This window comes from Helianthus annuus, chromosome 17, assembly GCF_002127325.2.
Source record: "Helianthus annuus cultivar XRQ/B chromosome 17, HanXRQr2.0-SUNRISE, whole genome shotgun sequence".
NCBI classification, from domain to species: Eukaryota; Viridiplantae; Streptophyta; class Magnoliopsida; order Asterales; family Asteraceae; genus Helianthus; species Helianthus annuus.
Genome location: NC_035449.2, coordinates 110,289,176 through 110,309,630, shown reverse-complemented (window position 1 = coordinate 110,309,630; position 20,455 = coordinate 110,289,176). Strand labels below are relative to the sequence as shown.

Genomic DNA, 20,455 nt, shown 5'->3' with positions numbered 1-20,455 from the left:
CATCTTTAATGTGACAGAATTGATGGAGTGCTCTAAGAAGGTTTCTTTGTTAATTAATTCTTCTTTTCGGCTTACAAGGGATGACGCTAAGGTAATTAACATCAAAATTTTATCTTTTTATTACTTGAATTCTCTTGCTTTATAATTTATTTGAATGCATTATTTTGTGTTTTGAATTGGATATAAAACATAATGTGAAGGCATATTTTGAACTTATTTTACCGGTTTTTTTATTTGGACTGCAGAATAAGTGCTTGATGAACTCACAGGTATTTGGATTTTGTGTTTACTCTATTCTGCATAGGGTTCCTTCAATTTTTTGTATTCTTTTACTTCGCTCAGTGATTCTTCTATTTTCAAGATAAGAATACAGGCTTCATCTGCATTAGCTACTTCCCAAACCCTCTCTCTTTCTTTCGCAAGTTGCTACCCTTTTTGCTCTCTTTGTTTCCACCGTTTTCCAGAAGTATCATTATGTTGGTCTATCAAGATTTGATTACTGGTAATCTTTTCCTTTCAATCTCACATATATTTTGTATTTATGAATTTAGGTTTATTAGCTCTTTGATTGCGTAGCGTTTTTGGTTATAGATTAGGTTTAATTTGGCTGTAAATCCATTAGGTTATTGTTTGATATGAAGTTTTTTAGATATGAAGATTGGTTTTTTAGGTTCATTTTGTGTAATGGTTTTTTATTAGCTTTTTTAGGTTTTATTAATTTGTTTTTAATCTTTTTATTATTTGTCATGTGACTGATGTTTGAAACTTTAATCTTTTGTTAGAATCTATAATTTTTTTATATCTTTTTAGCTGATTTTAGGTTTTATTTACTGTTTTATTAATTATTATCTCTTAATTGTTATGCAGTGGATTGAATAATTTCTTACTAATATCATTATTTCATTGATAACATTAATCAAGAAAAGATTTTGAGTTGATTATGATGAACACAAACAGAGAAAAGGGAGTAATACTACTTTAAATTAAAATTAAAATTTTCAGAATTTTTTCTCTTGTGATTAGTTGCTTAAATCAATGGTTTTTATCACTTTGATTTATTGAATGCTTTGAAATCTTGATGTTTTTTTATGAGATGCTTTGACTATATTATTTGTAATTTTAGGGATGCTTCGAGTCTTCGACTATTGTTCCTTGATATTATCACTTTGATTAATTCAATGGTTTTTATAACTTTAATTAATTGAATGCAAGGTAATTTATTTTATGAAGTGTGGTTGCGAACTGTTTCAAGTAGTCGTTTTGAATTGCATTGATTTAATGTCTCTCTCTCTGTGTGTGTGTGTGTCTGTATATGGGTATATGTGTCAACATGTTAAGCTATGGTCTAATTGCACCTTTTGGCATGATGATGGCATGATTTGTGGGATAAAAAGTCATTGTATTAAAAACATGATTTTTTCCACAATAATTATATGACATGCTGTTTTTCTAATTAGTTTCAATTCCTTGAGTTTCTGACCAAATTTCTCTATATCCATGTTTCAACAAATTCAGTTGTTTTAGTATTTGTTTGATAAAGAACTTCATGCTAATTTTGGAAGCTAAGTTGTAGTCCTCTACTCATTGTGATGCTTGATGATAGAATAAGCCCACCTACGTTGAAGCACATGCCCTTTCAGATGCTGTAACTGACTCACCTATTACAGTCATCATCATAGCTCTAATTTTTCTTAATATACATATTTTTATGTATAAATATGCAGAAAGAAGAAAATGATAAGTATAAGGAGTAAGATTTGGGATCTGATGATATTGATGCCCCCTCACTGCTACATCTCATGTTTGTTCCCTTACTCCTTTTACGTTATTTTCGTACCATTTTATTGTTGGAGTTAGTTTTGTTTGAAAAATTTGTCATGAATTAATGCCCTAAATTTTGCTAACCAGTAATGTATTTCAATTGTAGAAATACGAAGCCCTGTTGTGTGTATGTGTGTATGATGTACTTATAAAAATAATTAAGTGATATTGGTCGGGTTTGTGCAGGTATTGTATATGTTAGGTGATATAGCATGCCTGCTATATCTTTCTTTTTTAGGGCTTCCCCCTTTTTGTTTGGCACATAAAGCCGGATTGTACGTATTTTTGTATGTGGATCTCCATTATGTCTTCAATATTTGATTGATGTTGTTAATGCTCTTTGATTGTTATTTGGATAGAAGCTTTAGTTTGATTGATGATTGATGAAATTTGGTCGACATTTCAACGTGTATCCAAACGGATGGAGATTATTGGTTGGATTTATGGGAAATGTTGTGTTTCGTATGGAAACCTTGACTCATGCTTCTCCCTATCTTTTTGTCCCGATTGGTAGCGCTGTTGGTGCATGGCGATCTACAGCTGCACTTATCCAGGTATTTTTTTTATTCATCTTAGACATTCAGAGGGAAAAACTCAGTTTTTTAAACAAAAACTTATATGATTTAGCTATGCATAATAAGATATCTGGCAAAAGAAAGCTATTTCATTTTATTTGTGGTATTTTGCATAGGTAAGTACAGAATCATCTGTTTTTGCATCAGTGATACTTTCATACAAGTTAAGAAACAATGCTTCCATCAATCTTCAAGGTAATGCTTTACACTAAGTCCTCTTTGCATTTCTGCATATATATTACTGGATACAACATATATATATATATATTTTAAAATTGGTTCATAGAAGAACATTCATCACTTTGACCAATCTCTTCAAATGAGTTCTTCTTTCTACAAGATACTGCTAAAGCCAGAGTCCAAACAAATGGTCATCATCTTATTTGTTTGCTTTCATTTTGTTTTATTTGTTCTTATACCTTTCTTACTATAAAATGGGTTATTATGCAATTGTTGCCATCTTCATATGTGAATCATTATTTTTCTAACAATCTTCCAAATCAGCCAATGACCTTTTGATTTGTGCAAAGGTTCATCAGTGGAGTGTCAGAATGAAGAAAAAAAAGGGAGTTTTTACTACTTCAGTGAAGGAGTGAAGGATGGACATATGTTTCACAAGATATGTTTTTAATCAATGGAGTGTCAAAATGAAGAAAAAAAGGGAGTTTTTTTATTAACTATAAACAAATACACCGACTCCAGTTGTTCCGTTATGCGCCTTTATAGTTTTGAGAGATCTGATGGAACTGTGCAGTTATTCTTTTAGATCTTTTTTATTTTTTAGATTTTTTTTTTATTTTTATAATTCTTTTAGATTTTTTAGATCTTTAAAATTTTTTTATGTTTTTAGATTTTTTGAATTTTTTTGATTGTACATTTGATCAAAATATATTTATTCCTTATTAGATTAGTTAGTAATTATTTGATAGACGTAATTATCCTTATTATCTAATCAAGGGTTTCCATTTGGATGTGTATAAGGAGAGATAACTAGAGAGATAAAGATCACACAATTACAATAACATCAAGAACCCACGAATTCGTTCATACACACACTCTCTCTCTCTCTCTCTCTCTCTCAAACGTGTTCATCAAAAACCTTTGAAAGCATATGTTTTTTATTTTATTTAATGACAATTCGATTAAAGCAAATTAAATTTTCCGATCCGCGAGTATTCGCGGGTTATAACCTAGTTGAAAATAGGTAACATTTGGCATGGGTCAAAGTAGGACGGGTCACGCAGAGTTTAATCACTTTTGTCCACTATTTAGAGTTTTTTTAATTATTAACCGTTTCAATTAGGGGTAATATGGTACTTTGTTATTTGTTATTTTTTGAATCCATTAACAATTATTTCCGTTTTTTTAGCATTGCCCTACCAAATCTCATCTTATATTTGCTAATATTAACCGTTTTTTGATTTGCCTACTACATCTTCTTATATATTTTTTTTTATTTTGCGCACTACATGAAGGATTTAATTACATATATGTGAAATACTATTATAGAGTGAGGTTCATTTGAGAAGAATCTTCTTAAAAGAAGAAAAAATGAATTAATCTAGACCCTATATTTTTTTGATCAATGGTTGTGAATCAAGATATCATTTTTGTCTACTTTTAGTTAATGCATTAATTACTAAGGGTAGTATAGACATTTTGATGTAGAACATTAATAAATATTTTAAAGAGTTACTCAAATCTTATTAATACAACCATAAATTCCCCTTTCACCATCATTAATGTATTGGCTCCTACACAAATTTTATTAGAAATGACAAAATTATTTAAAAATTTTGTATCCTACACATATTTTATTATGAGTCGCAAAATTATTTATAAGTGCTTGAGTCCTACACATTCTGTATCCTACACCAAAATATTGTTTTAATGGTGTAGGGAACGTTGAAAATATAAGATCATGTGCATGATTGTTTTTATTGTGTAAGGTGCACAACTATTTTATAAGATAAGCTCATTAAATGATTAGAGTTCATTAATTTGAATAGCAAAAATAAATTATAAACTCATTAAATAATTTGTTCAAATTACCTTTGTATCCTTTATTCTTTTTATTCTTAATTTTTAATTCTTCTCATTTGAACTCTCCACTACTATTATAATGGTTATATAATATATTAATGTGGATAAGTAAATAAATATGTACATATGACTAATAGGCAATAAATATGTAAATATGTTAACTTTTTTTTATTTCTTCAATTATTCATCGTTTAAAGAATTGAGATTCTCGGGAACTACAAGTGGTACTGGATTGGAAACAGCGTGTGTGGTTACTACTATAACCACATATTGTACTTTTGAAGTTATATAAAAAGGTATCTGAGCAGATATTGACATGCTATATGTTTATAACATTTGTTTTTGAAAATATTATACTTTTTTAAGAAGAGACGTGTAAGTGCATACTATACGTTTTGAATATATTATAGATTTTTAAGAAGAGACATGTAAGTGCACGTGCCAATTTCTTTAGGTACTTTGGTGTTTCTATGTTAAGGGTGTATTAGATGTAATTCGAACTTTGTGGCCAGTCTCCTGTTGGTCGCTTTTTATCTATTTAAAAATTTTTGTTATTTAAATTTTTTCATTATACACAACAATTGGAATTTAAGCTGATATATCATGAAGTCATGAACTATAGTTATTAGTGCTGATATATTTGATTCTGTGTATTTTATTGGTAGTTGGAAAGGATGGCCCTCTTGCTTTACTCAAGATTCTCATTAACTTTGTATGGTATCATCTTATCGTAGGAAAGAGGCCAATGAAGATGAGAATGAAAGCATCTATCTCTTATACTAAAGCAAAATAATGTTGACTATTTGACCTTGATGTGGCAATGCTCTTTGGCCAGAGAATTAGGTTTTTTGAGCGGGACTGGCATTTCTCTTTCTTTTTAATTCACGCGGCTTCTCACCCTCTCTCTCCAATCAATCGAAACCCTAATTGTTCACCTGTATACGTTTCATCTTTCTTAAATTCATATTTTTCAAAGTCAAACCCTAGATCAAGAAAAAAAATAAGCCAATGGATCTTCTGTTGATTTCTCAAACTCAAACCCCAATAGCGATTTCTCAAACTGCACTGATATTGTTTCCCACCATTGATTTCTTGACCATCGGAAGAAGAAATTTGTAAAGCTCTTGTGATTCGTGTTTTGATCTTTGTAAGATTTCAAAATTCCATTCATATTTTCATTGATTTGTCTTTAATAGCTTGCAGATCTTCTATCATCTCAAGTTGAGCAAACAAGTGGAGGCTACACAAAACCCTCATCTTATTATTATACAATCACTCAATCCACACAATTAAAATTCATTCTCTTCCAATCAATCCAAACACACAACATCTTCTCCCCAATTCTTGCTAAACCGTTTCTGAATCCGATAGGATTTCAACAACGAAACCCTAAGTTTGGGATTCATTTCAGCCTCCAGTTCGTTGATAAACTGTAGGTATTAATATTATCTCCAATTGTTATGATTTTATCACTTCATGATTGAAGTAATTGAATCGGTATATTTTTAATTTATTTTGATTAGTTCGTCTTATTGTTGTTCGTCATTGAATTGAGCTAGCTTTTGTAATTGATTGATACCTTTCGTATTGAAATTGTTGTGGAAATTAGGTTTTGTGTGGGTTTTTTATCTTTCTTTTTTATGATCAGATGTTTATAGATTAAAGCTTGATTTTTAAGAGTATTTAGATTGTTTAATTCATGTGGTGGATATGTTTTGTTCTTAGATTATCAAGTCAACACATTGACTAATCGGTCTATTCTACAGAATTTTGTTCTTTCTTAGGGTTAATTTGCGATATTTATTACAATTTAGTATCGAATATCTGCTTGATTTTGTTGATAAGTTTTGATGTTGAAGTAATTTTTTGTAATTAGCAGTTATTGTAAAACAATGGCTAGCAATCCTGAACCCCATTATCTTCAGTCGAACTGTGTTAATAATAACCTGCGAGAGAATAGCCGGGGATCGGTGAAGATTCGAAAATAGCCGATTATTTCTTTCTTGCCAAATGAGGTAGGGAGTAGCCCCTAAGAGAATCTTGCAAACAATCCTGTCGAGCTGCCTCGAGCTAGCGCTGTTCTCCATCCAATCCATAACTGAACTCCATGTGTTATTGACTTTCCCCATATCAACCCATTCTCTAACTGTCTCCCATACCTCAGAGGCATAAGAACACTGAAAGAAGAGATGATCCCTAGAATCGCGATCATAAGAACACAACGGACAACACATGAGGATGAGATTAGTGGCACTACCCGCTTCCCAGATAGACATCCTATCCTGAGTCTTTAGCTTGTTGATAATAACTAGCCAAACATGAAACGAGTGTCTAGGGATACACTGGCTAAACCAAACCGCATCAACCCAAGCAACTTTAACATTTCTCATCCGAAAAGAGTTCCAAGCTTCAGAAGAGTGAAAATGTCGTAAGTTACCTTCATAATCCTTCTAGTAAGATCGATCAGCCACATCCTCCACTAAGGTGGGAGCTGAAATATTTAATAACACCGGAAATAAATCATACCAAGCCATTGGCCATTTCCAATTACCATTTGCATCGATTAACTCCGCAACCGTCGTGTGCAGGTTGAAACCTGCATTGGCAATACGCCTAGGAGAAATAAAGTAACGGACTGGGCTGCAAGAACACCAGTTATCACTCCATGCATTAGTTTGACGGCCGCTTTGAATAGACTTCCAAACATAAGGCCGAATCTGATTACGAAGCGCGAGAATGTTTCTCCAACCCCAGCTCGGATTAGCTGAGCATTTAACCTCCCAAAAACTAGTACCTTTAAGCTTGTAGGAATGAATCCATGAAACCCACAGAGAGCGCCGATTATTAATGATACTCCATACATGGCTAGATATCAACGCTTTATTAACATCCGTAACACTCCGAATAGCCAAACCACCTTCCGTCTTCGGTAAGCAAATATCCTTCCAAGCCACTTTAGAACGGACCGAACCTTGAACCCCCCCATTCCATAAAAACCGACGCATACACTTTTCAAGCTCCTTTACAATTTGACCGGGAGCATGAAAACTGAAGCCCAGTAAGTATACATAGCAGATATGACCGAATTGATCAACTGTAGCCTCCCCGCAAAAGATTGCGACTTAGACAGCCAATTGTCGATCCTCCTTTGTACCCATTCAACCAGAATTTTACAATCACTATACGCAAGTCTTGAAGATATAAGAGGCACTCCAAGATAGCGGACAGGAAGGGAACCCTCCTGGAACGGCATTAACCTCAAAATCTGATCCTTTGTATGGGGAAGAACATTGCAAAAAAAGATAGTACTTTTTGGAGCACTTGGGACCAAACCCGATATCCTCGTAAACCTTTGAAGAGCGTCCCTTATCAACTTAACCGAGACACAATCAGCATGGGCAAATATGAACAGATCATCTGCAAACGACACGTTAATAATCTTTTGTTTCGCACAATGCGCATGAAATTTAAAACCTGAGTCAACCGTCGTGGCACGCTGAAGAAGAAGAGAGAGGACTTCCATGACTAGTGTGAATAAGTACGGAGACAGAGGGTCACCCTGTCTAAGACCCCTCTTTCCACTAAAATACCCATCCAGCTCCTCATTAATGCTCAAAGAATATGAAACTGTAGAAACACATTTCATAACCCACATGACCATTTTTCGATGAAACCCAAAACCCAACAAGACAGCTTCAAGAAAAGACCAGTTGACAGTATCATAAGCCTTTTGGATATCAATCTTCAAGGCACATCTAGACGGCCCTCTATCAATATGGTAGTTGTGCATAAGCTCTTGCGTCAGAAGAATATTATCAGTAATTTTTCGACCTGGAACGAAAGCCGACTGATTTATGCTGACTAAACCATCCAAACTTCCTTTAATTCTATCAGTAATAATCTTGCTTATGCATTTAAAGAGGACATTACAACAGGAGATCGGCCTGTAATCATGCACCGTATTAGGGGATTTCTTTTTAGGGACTAACGCTATAATAGTGTGTGTGTGATTGATTTGCTTTAACATTTGGCCATTCTCAAAAAAATCCAGAATAGCGTTCGTAACTTGATCACCCACCACATCCCAAGAATGCTTAAAGAAAGCAGAAGTGTACCCATCCGGGCCTGGAGCTTTGTTTTCACCAATTCCGAACATAGCTTTCTTGACCTCATCCCGCGTCACCGAACGCACCATATGATTAGCTAAAAAATCGGTCAGAGTGTTAACAAAAAGATCCCCAATATCAAGGTTCTCAACCTGGTCCTCCATACCCAAAAAATTAGTATAATGATTAAGAAAGGCTGTTGGAACTTGATCTCCCTCATACCGGTTCCCCTGCACATCCATAATACTCGAAATTTTATTTCTAGCATTCCTACTTTGCACACACTTATGAAAGAAAGCCGTGTTCGCATCCCCTGCACACAACCACTCAACCTTGGCTTTCTGCTTAAGGAAGCACTCCTCATCATACGCCGCCGTTTGAAATTCCCGAAGACATTTGGCATGATCGTCACGAAGCATCAAATCCAAAGGATTAGCATCCACTTATTGCTGAATATGGTCTAGCTTTAGCCGTAGATCCGCAACCCTCTCATGCAGGTTACCTTGCCGAAAGAGGATTTTGCGAAAGATAGGTTTCAAGTTTCTCATTTTCTTCACTACAGCGAACATAGAGTGACCTTGAACATCCTTAGCCCATTCACACGAAACAGCCTGCCTAAACTCCGCTTTAGTAACAATAAAATTAGGGAATTTGAATGGTTTAGGTTTACTACGGGCCGTCGATGAAATCTTCAAAATACAAGGAGAATGATCCGATATACGAGCCAGTTTAAAAAGGGCATGACCATTCGGAAAAAGTTCCAGGAATTTAAGATTACCCATAACACGGTCTAACTTCTTCATGACTCCAATACCCTCTCTAGGCTTTTGGTTCCACGTAAAATGAATGCCATGGCTCGGAATGTCAAGTAATTCAGTCTCCTTAACACAATCATAGAACTCCCTCATGCCAATAGAATGGTTAGAAGGGCCAGATAGACAATCTTCCATATTAAGAGCCACATTAAAATCTCCAAGGACTATCCATGGTTTCTCACGAGCCAAGGCATTAAAATTGCATAAATCCTCCCATAGTGATCGACGGTCATGGTACTTATTTTCTGCATAAACAAATGAGCAGAAAAAAACTCTATTATCAGCTTTAATGTGAACTTGGGTATGCATCACCTGGTCCGATTGAGAGATAACCATGATATCCACCACATCTGCATTCCACCCAAGAATAATTCTGGTACCTCTGGAACATAACCCGCCTTAGACGTCCAACTCCAATTCCTAAAGACTTTGCTACAAATATCGGATAACTTATTCACATGGATGTGAGATTCTAACACAGCACAAATACTCAACTTGTTTTCAGCTATAAGAACCCGAACCTCAGCTTGTTTAAGGGGCCGGTTCAAGCCCCTAATATTCCATGCGGCTAAACTATCCATTTAAACCCGTAAACCCGGGAGTGCTTGCCCCCTCAGCATTGTTTCCACGAGAAGTATCACTCATAAATCTAGACATTTCCGTAGGCACCACCTCAACAACCTCTTCTTCCTCATAACTAACATTCGGTCTATTCCTTACATCCGCCTTTGGCCCCGTTGATTTCTCATTAGCAAGAGAGTTATCCGCATCCCCATCTGCTTTAGATAAAGCTTCAAATGAGTTTTTGGTTGCCACATTGCCATTCACACTAGAATCCGGCTTATCATTCTTCGTACCCGACGTGCTCGCACCCGAGTTGCCTACTTTCGGCCTATACACAAATTTAGCCTTCTGTTTCTTTTGCATAACCCCTATTCTAGCCGTTTTCCTCTTATCCGTTATGAAACCCTCGTCATCTATGACAACTTGCTTAGCTTTAGTTACGATATTCTTAGGGCATGTTTGGTCATTATGACCAAAGACACAGCACACCGAGCAACGCTGAGGCTTCCATTCGTACTCAACCTTCACCTTTACAGTAATATAGCCATCCTCATCAAGCTTCGGGATGGCCACTGTAATAAAGTCCTTTAAATCATTATCCGCATTAATCTCAATCAAGGCACGGGCAAAACTACTTCTTCCCCAATTCTCCACACACATATCCGCCGTATAGCCATCCAACCTTTTAGGAGTACCCAACTTAGACGCTAACAAACTCAGCCCATCATCCGTATAAACTGCAATAGGGACATTATGGAATTTAACCCAAACCGGGACCGATTTGATACACTCCTTCCTGAGGTTGACCGAAGGCGACCAAACATTCAAGAAAAGAGGAACCTTTCTAATTAACCATGGCCCTTCTTCAAGCACTTTTAGCATCCCCTCCTTAGAATTAAACTTAAAAAAGAAGAACCCTTCAGAGTTCATCATAATCTTGGCAAACCCATGTTTAGACCAAACATTTTTGGCATAGTATTCCACAACAGGAAATGGAAGCCGATTGCCCAAAAAATATGCATACAAAACATTCTCGAATTTTTCTTGGACCTTCTTAATTACCTCACGAGGAATAAGCACATCAGCATCCTGAACCGTCTTCGTAGCATCCAGTTTCCGGAAATTTACCTTTCTTTTCAGCGAATTCTGCGTTTTAACCTTGTCCGCATAAGAAAAGATGGGTATGTCATTCACCACATTACTCGAACTAGGGTTTGCATGGGTATCCACCTTAGCAGCCGTATACCCACCTCCATATCCCCATATACCATCCAATTCCACAGGTTTCGAAATCTCAAACAACCCATCAATCACTGAAACATTACTTGTAGAGTACATACCACGTCTCGGCATCATAGGATTACCCTCAATATTTGTAACTCGCAAGCCAATCCCACGAACCAGAGGTGTATTATCATCATTCCCAGGAGAACGTTGGTCCAAAGGTTTCACCCCGCCACTTTCCCCCTCCATGCATGCAATAAACCCTAACAGCCGACAAGTGTAATTCTAACAACCAAAAACCCTAACAGCCGCCAAGTGTAAATCTAACAACCAAAAACCCTAATCGGCCAACAAAGAAAGTCTTACGCACAGAATGAAGATCCGAAAACACAAGAAGACAGAACCCGAAATCCTTTAAACCGTAGAATAAAACCTCAACCCTTGATCGATTAAACTAGTGTCATCAATCTAGCTAAATTAATCTCAGTTAACCGCAATCAATGGCAACCAGATTAATAGATTACGGTATTCAGAATATATTACTAAGGCAGCGATTTTGAGAAGATGAAACCCTAGTTCTTAATTGATCCCTAATGCTAATGAGTTCGTTAATGATTCTTGAAAGATCAAGGTCCAATATAACTATTTATAAAATAGCCGCCTGCTATTCGCCATTAACAACTATGTTTAGAACAAAGTTGTTTCGCTTTACGCCTCCTTGAAAACACTATTAGAAAACTCTTTGTAAACATATTTTGTAGAAAACATTATTAAAATTTCAACAGCTAAAAAGTGTACCTAATGGAATTGAAGTCAATTTTCATGTTGCTTTTTGATGTTTAGATTTTGCCGGCCGACGAACATTGTCCTAAATATGAACTTTCAAGCGACGATAGCCGACGTTGGGTTGTCAAAGATTATTGACATGGGTCTATCTCACTTTAGTGAAATGGGGCTCGGGTTCTCTTGATCTTTGAAAATGTTCCTTTTCTTGTTTCCGAGAAGTATGTGCTCTGAGTTCCACTCCCAAGTGTATTAGCGTCTGCCTGTGGATCTATCAGATGATCAATGCCTGGCACAAAAAAAGCCAATTTTTAAATCAACTTTACAAATTCAAATAACCAACTTGCACAGGTGTGAAGGCATAATTTGAAGTTAGTCTAGAAGTAGCACCACCACTACTATGTTGTTTATCCTTGAGCCTGAAGGTTTCAAATCAAGCATATCAAATAGATAAATTAAAATTCCTTAAGAAAAACACATTTTTTAACCAAAAAACATACTTTTTGGCTACTTTGGTAGCGAGCTTGCTTTGACTAACTGATACACGCAACTTCCGGTTGCCAGCTTGATCAAGCATACTATATCCTTCTCCCAATCCATCCCCTATAATCACATAATAAAACATTATATTATATTTAAACAGAAGAAAACAAATGTTTGTATTTTATGACAGGGTTATATAGATTTTAATAGTGTTAAATTTTAAACAATACATAGAAACTAACATATGCAACAAAGAACCATGAACCATAAGGGAATGCCCGAATTGCTTATTTAAACAGCTTATTAGCTTAGTGATTTACTTCAAATTAAGTCACAAGAGCTTCAAATCTTCTTTACACGCACCTCAGGTGGAAGTATGATCTGGGTTATTGCGGAAAAGTGTTGGTGATGAACACAGATTGACAAATGAGATTTGAAAAGAATTCAATATCGGAATTCTCTATCGGGATATTTCTCCCTGATCCTTGAAGCCTCTGCATGCCTCTTTGCTGAAAGAGGTAACAATCAAAACACACACAAAAGTTAACATTTTTAAACAATTAAACATATAATAACCGATTAACCGTGCTAATACGTGACTTGATTTGATTACTCATGGATTAAAAAATTGTCATGAAACATGAAAGAACTTACAGAATTCATGCTCTTGCTTGATTGGCCAAAAGGCATGAAAACATCATGAAGATTTAGTTAACAAAAACTTAATATGTAACAAACATTAGGGAGATGTAGTATTGGGATTTGGTCAACAGTCTCAAAATATTATGGTTACCAAATCACAGTTTAACGCATAAAAGTTTAGAATTTTGTATGTGTTTAGTTGGTGTTAAGCCACCCGTGTATTACACGGGTACTTAGACTAGTATCCTATACATGAATTGATATAAATTGGGTGTCCTATAATTCGTTACCAAATCAGGTTCATTTAGACACCTTCATTAAAGTGTAAGTAGTTAACCAAAAGACTAAAGAAGTTGGGTTGTTAGAATTGGTCGAGGTGTGGAAAGATAGGCAGGTTTTGGTCAAAATGGGTTGGGTTGGGATGGCGTGAAACAAATAGGCAAATTTGGCTTAAAAGTTAAAACGTCAAACAAGGAGGTTTTGGTCAAAGCAGGTTGGGTTGGATTGACCGAAACAGATTTTGTCCAACAGATTTTGGTAAAACTGAATAAACTCTGTTTCAAAAATAATACTTAAACAAAACCTTAAAAATCAAACGGTTGTGTTTTTATTTCAAACTCAACAAGACCTGTTTCAAAAATAATTGAATCGGATCCTATTAGCTAAATATTAACCCATTGCCTAAATAAATTAATATTGATTTAAAATAAAAAAAGTACTTTGGACTTAGAAATTCAATGTTGAAAATTCTTGAAACAATTTTTTTTTACCATTTGTGTTTACGTGAAGGATATATGTTATACATATGGGTCGATTAGGTTATGTTTTTGTCTAATGGGTTGAATGATTCTTATCTAGAGGTGCTTAGATAACACTAAAATATGAAGGAATGTAATTTATTTCATCATTTAATAGAAGGATTGTAATAAGTGCTTATGATCCGGAGTAATGTTTGTTCATTGATTTGTTTTCATGCAGATGAACACGAGGGACAAGCCTCAATCAGGGAAGCTTTTCGCCTCCATACAAAGTAAGATTATTTACTCATTGATGTATTTTTTTTAATTACATACTAAGAAGTTTAAAATTAAGATAGAATATGGAGGTAGTGATAATTCAGCAGAGGACGAAGCTGATAATATTGTCGAATCTTTAGTTATACACCATAGTAAGTCATTAAAATTGCACGGGAAGAAGAAAAAGGACGCAAAATTATACACTTATTTGGGAAAAAGGAAATAAAGTTAGGTTGCATTCCAAAATCTGCCCTTGAAAAATGATGCTTAAAATGAACATTTCACAAACAGAAGTAATGCTATGGATGTGTGGTCTAAAAACTGTGTGAAATGTTGGTATACGATCCGAGTCATAGTGGCACTATGCAAAAGGGTTGCTTCTCCCTTCTTTAATAACGAGTTTGGTTCTTAATCAATTGCGGGTACACTTTATGTATCTCATGACGTAGTTCTAAAGATGGCAAAATGGGGGGGGGGGTCAAGTAACGGAACACACATATATTTGGGCATGGGTTGAGTTTTTATTTTTGGAAAAATTCTGGATAGTCTATTTAAGTAATTAGAATAAGAATACCGTTTATTGGTTCATTAAGAATTTTTTTTTAGAAATATCATTATAAGTTTGTTTTTGACATGACTTGATACATGGTGTTGATCAAGAGACTGCTGGTGTAGGAATGGCTAGATTAACCTCATTTAAAATAAAGAGTGATGTTTAGAATTATCATTGTAAGTTTGTGTAGTGTGTCTTTATTTGAATGTTTAATGTATCTATTCTTCAACTTAAGGGTTGTTATTTAATTCAGGAAACATTTGATGCTGGGAAAGTGGAACTTTTTAAGCTGTTAGCTTTTGTCTGTGAGAAAATACACAAAGGTGACAGTATATGTTAGTTTCAGAAATCATGTTTCCGAAACTATCGGGTGCTACTACACTATGTGTATTGTTTTTGCTTATATATGTCATCATTTCTTCTGTGAGAAATGAATGAAAACCTACACAGATGTTCATATACAAGATAGTACTGTGAATAAGCTTTCTTGCCTCATTCCAAAATGCGGGGGCATGATTCGACCCGGTCTTTTGAAGCGATTACTTGGCAACGAAGAATTTGAAAAATGGGAATCACTTACATTACAAAAGACACTCTGTTACTTGTGTAGAAAGATTGTTAGGCGCGGTTCACAGCACTTTGGTCCAAAGGGTTGCAAACAACACACCGTCGGATAGCGATAAAGAAGTTACACCGATTCATTCTTTTGTTTTCAAGATTTTGTGTTGTTTGTTATTTGTTAATTGTTAATTGTTAATCTAGCTTTGATACTCCGAGGTGAAAGTGCGAAACAAGGGTCGAGTGAATGTTGGATCACATGATTTATTATAATATTTGATTAATTTCCTATTGATTACTAGATAACCAAATTAAAGAAAACCAGTCATATTATCAATTACTATTAATTTCCTATTAATTTAGACAACATATTATCAATTACTTAGCTTATTTCTATATCCAAACCTGAACTAATAATTTTTTCGTAAGATAGTAATGAAATTTTTATGTGCTAACATATACTGTCTTTAACATTGTTTTTTAAAGATATGTAACTAAACGCAAACAATTTAAATGATATATTATAATTTGTTTTTTAGTGTTTGATTTCGATCATTACTAAACCTACCCGTGTGTTCAAACGGGTGTGTTCAAACGGGTCTTACTACTAGTTGTCCTTATTACATATTTACCCAACTCACAAAATCAATTACATATTTCCCCTTTTCTTTTAAAATTACCTAGTTACCCTTGCCCTATTTCTAAAAGATTCAAGATATGTGCTTCCCTTCCCACGACGCTGCAACAACCAACGCATAATGAATTTGCATACACTTATTTCCGGTGGTCAGTTTCTACAGTACCACAAAAAAAAGGATCTGGATATGTTGAGTTCAGGTTGCAAGATGATGATGAAAAAGCTCGATATACATACGGATAATTTGTCATGCTAATGCGGCAATGTTGCAGGCCCAAATTGATGGCAAAGTTGTTTCAGTTTCTTTCTCTTTTTTTTTTGTAAGACATATAGCAGAGTTATGTTGTTATTATTTGTTGGCCTTAATCTTTTAGGTGGTAACAGGAATGTTATGGCGTGTAAATTGAAGAAGATTGTTCGTGTTGCTTATTAGACGTTGATGGCTTGTGAATTGAAGAATTAATACTCGATTAAAGTATTTTTTTCTCTGTTAATTTGTCATCTAGGGTCATGTTTTGATGATGACATACATTGCTGTTGGAATGCTAAGCTGATTGGTTTATTGGGATTTAGATAATTGATTGAATGTTGTTTTAATATAGCTTGGATTTGAAAGAAAAGATGATTTGAGTTTCACAAAAGTTGGGTGTTATACTATGTGCACGAGAATTCAACTGTTGTAGATTATAATAGATTTTCAGTTTTGTTTATTTGTTTACACGCCTGCTAATTAGGATGCGGTTGTGTATGTTTTATATTAGTAATTCAATAATAGTAATGAAATGGGGAAATATGTAATATATATGTTTTAGGAAGTGGAAATATGTAATATATATGGTTTAGGAAGGGGAAATATGTAATTGATTTTATGGGTTGGATAAATATGTAATAAGGGCACTTAGGAAGGGGAAATATGTAAAATCCCTTTAAATAATGAGAGTAAAATGTAATTTTCGTTTTTATGGTTAACATGATCAGTCCAAGATTAACAATATGTGGTTTGTATTTCTAACAAAAACCATCCCTAGCGCTAATGGCTGTTAACTTTTCCGTTGGTTTCTTTGTGAGATTTCTAAAATACCCTCCATCTTCTTAAACCACACACATGCACCCTTGATTTTGTCATTGGGTATGGTTTCTTCCTAAATCCAAAACACCTCCTATATCTGTGCATCACTCTCTTTAATTCACAGAAACATAAGAGAGAGAGAGAGGATCGATGGTGATGAGGGAGTCGGCATCCCTATTTTGACAATGTTGACGGTAGTGGCTGTGATTGAACGAAGCCAGGTAATGGAAGTATTGCTCATACTTCTAGGTTTGAGTGAAACAATAGTGGTATCTGTGTTATCGTAACCGCAATTTTTTATGGAACCTCCTTTGGGTGAGAGGGGTGCTCCCTCTGGGTGAGTGGTAAAGAAAAAGAAATGTGTGATTGGTGGGAATGAATAACCCCCACATGCAAACTCCCTCCCTCTCTCCTCATCCTTCCTCAGTGACTACTCACCGAAATCCCAATCAAACACTCACCTAATGTTGATGGCGGCGGTGTTCCCCTTTGGTAAACTCAATCACCGAAGGCACTCCCCGCTAGGGCCTCTTCACCCTTAGTCAAATTTGGTGACATCGGTTTGGTGTAGCTTGGGCTGAGACTATTCAAAAAGTATGGGTCGACTCTTTCTAATTTGCATACAGTGAAACTTCAACATCAAAAATATGTAGTTCTTTTTATAAATACACATGGATTATTTGTGGGTTTTATTTAGAATTTATAAATTATGTAATAGGGGAAGGTTCATTGGGGAACACTAAAAAGTGGAGAACAGCGGGAAACCGACTCAAACGAACTCCGATGGACTCATTCCAGCGGTGTTGGAACCGGCTCGTCGAACCCTGACTAAGATCTCTTAACCCTAAACCCTAAATCCTAACTCCTAAACTCTAAACCCTAAAGCTAAAACATAAGCCTAAAATCTAAGCTAAACCGTAAAATCTAAACTAAAAACCCTAAAAGCTAAACCCCAAAGGCTAAACCTAAAGCTAAACCCTAAAGCCAAAAGCTAAACCCTAAAGCCAAAAGCTAAACCCTAAACCCTAAAGCTAAACCCTAAACCCTAAAGCTAAACCCTAAAGCTAAACCCTAAAGCTAAACCCTAAAGCTAAACCCTAAAGCTAAACCTTAAAAGCCAAACCCTAATATATTTAGGGTTTAAGGGTTATGATTTAGGGTTTAGGGTTAAAATATCCTAGTTAGGGTTCGACGAGCCGGTTCCAACGCCGCTGGAATGAGTCCAATCGGAGTTCGTTTGAGTCGGTTCCCCGCTGTTCCTCACTTTTTTAGTGTTCTCCAATGAACCTCACACTTATGTAATAATCCTTCCTTACCTCTGTACCCTTTTTTATTATCTCTGTTTGCCTCTTTTCGTTTTGTTATTTTTCTATTTTTGTTTAAATTGCATTGAATTATTTAAAAGTGGATTCTTAATATGAAATATAAGGTTGGTCACCTCTTGTGGAGAGGTAAACTTTGCACCCACCCAATCATCTTTTGCTATGTCAACTTCCCTCTCTAAGTCCTTTCTTGAATAAAAACTGTGAATGCATATGTGTATCGGTTTCGTCAATCCGTAGCTAACAAGAAAGAATAAGACAAGACATGAAGATTAAAGTTCATATGTTCATATGTAAAGTAGGTCCGCAAGGATGAAGAAGTCCATCCGCACGAACCTAGGTGCACGTTTAGGGTTTTGGTTGGTCCGCATTTAGTTGATTCGTGCATAGGCATCAAGTAGATCCGCATTTGCTGGTTCGCACGGATGTTCGCAGATCCATGATTACCTATGCGCGGATGGACTTCACTATAAATAGGTCTTGTTGTCTTGTTCAGTTAGACAACTTGGTGGACTTGAGAGCTGTTACTCTGTTTAAGTGATTTCATGGTTTTGTATTGTTAATCAATCAATAAAAATCATATTATAATTACTTGTTCTTGTTTAATCCACTCTCTTACTTGGATTCCGCACAAGATATGAGATCTTAGCAATCAATTGTACATTCAAGTGCATCGGAATCGGTCCAAACACGTTCCTACAAGTGGTATCAGAGCAGGAGATTGATTGCAAGGACTGAAGATACAAGAAACAAGAAGATTCAAGCAAAATCAGAGCTGAATTTCATCATTATCTACTCATTCTTCTTCTACACTTCTTTTTCAAGTTTAAAACACAAATTGACGTTGAATCCACGGTTAAAATTGGCTGATTTTCAAACATGTTGTGCGAAATCTTGTTCTAAACAACCCTTGAAATTTTCAGATCTAAATTCAAGCTAAAACATTGAAATTGTTGTGAAAAATCATGAAAAACTTAACAAGTATCTTCGCTGGTGACTTCGCACGGATCTATACTTAGTCTGTTCGCACGGATCTGGTATTAGTTGATTCGCACGGACCTAGGGTTAGATCTAGGGTTTCATTTACATTGATCTAGTTTGTTACTGGTTCGCGCGGATCCAGAATCAGAGTCCATACGCACAGATCAACATATTCCTCCATTCGCACGGATCAATAACCCCTCATTCGCACGAATCAACATTGTTTCCTTGCGCGGATCTAGGTTCAAAGTTGTTTGCTTTTCAAAGTTATCTGATCTTGTGTTGATTGTTTGCAGGTGATTCTCAAGTATTTCACATGTAACACCCCAGTGTTACGAAGTCAAAGTCAAAGTCAAGATTGAAGTCAAAGGAAGAAAAGATTGCTAATTGCAATCTGTCTCTCCTTACTCAATTTCTGTTTTGACTTCTTTGACTTATAGTTAGCCTATTTTATGTTTACGTTAGTTGTATTATGTGGAGTAATTAATCAAAATCCCAGTAATCGACGAATATTATCGCTACGAATCGCTTTCCGACTGTGAACAATAGGAAGTAACAATGCGATAAAGTTATTTAAACGCTAATCGAACTAAGCTAATCAACATCGCGCTCGTAACTTGAATTTCGAATTTTGGTTATTGTTATACGTGTGTGTGTGCCTTATGTGTTACTTGTGCATGTTTATTTATGTTATGTGTGATAATCAATCGAATCGCAATCGAACTCAATCGCAATCGAATCGCCAAAGCAAAACGAATACGGTGAAAAAGGATTGAGAAAATGTTTTCCAACCTTCTTTCAACTCTTTTACACTCAATGCACTCAAAACCGATAGAATCGGAGCTTGTACCGACTTCCTACTCATTTTTGTGGTTGTGTTGGTTCAAGATCCGGATCCTATCGACGGGGGTTACCGATTACGGGTTAAACTTGGAACACCGTCTTGAACAGTTAACTAACCAGATTTTGGTGATTCCTGTCCGATCAGGGATACCAAGTATTGACGAGGTTTCTGTTGATTAACACGTTATCAAAATGCCTCGATAAAACGACAAACAACCAAAACAACCAAGTGTGAGACGAACAGGACGACCAGGACAAGGTGCCGTCCGAACGGACAGCCACCCGAACGGCCGGTCAGCCGAACAGTCTACACTATGGGTCCCACGCCTAACCACTTTTGCTAACCTCTGAGGTTTGAGTATTGAACGAATTGCTAACCGATCGGACTACCATCCGATCAGATTACCCTTCGGATCATGA

The 20,455-nt window shown here is 35.6% G+C and overlaps 1 protein-coding gene and 2 long non-coding RNA genes across 3 annotated transcripts; 1 reads left to right on the top strand and 2 right to left on the bottom strand.

Annotated features, from left to right (window-relative positions):
- The first annotated feature begins 5,350 nt into the window (after nt 1–5,350).
- LOC118489168 lies at nt 5,351–6,338 on the top strand. The gene is made up of 3 exons (XR_004886607.1): nt 5,351–5,554; nt 5,636–5,875; nt 6,316–6,338. It is a non-coding gene; the product is annotated as an uncharacterized LOC118489168 (long non-coding RNA).
- A 2,650-nt stretch (nt 6,339–8,988) lies between these two features.
- On the bottom strand, nt 8,989–11,397 carry LOC110924660. Its single transcript, XM_022168652.1, has 3 exons — nt 9,948–11,397; nt 9,722–9,832; nt 8,989–9,605 (listed from the first exon to the last, which is right to left on the bottom strand). The coding sequence occupies exons 1-3, from the start codon at nt 11,395–11,397 to the stop codon at nt 8,989–8,991; spliced, it is 2,178 nt and encodes a 725-aa protein (XP_022024344.1).
- Nucleotides 11,398–11,794: 397 nt separating this feature from the next.
- On the bottom strand, nt 11,795–13,088 carry LOC110922722. The gene is made up of 4 exons (XR_004886606.1): nt 13,069–13,088; nt 12,778–12,923; nt 12,432–12,534; nt 11,795–12,220 (listed from the first exon to the last, which is right to left on the bottom strand). It is a non-coding gene; the product is annotated as an uncharacterized LOC110922722 (long non-coding RNA).
- Nucleotides 13,089–20,455: the final 7,367 nt, after the last annotated feature.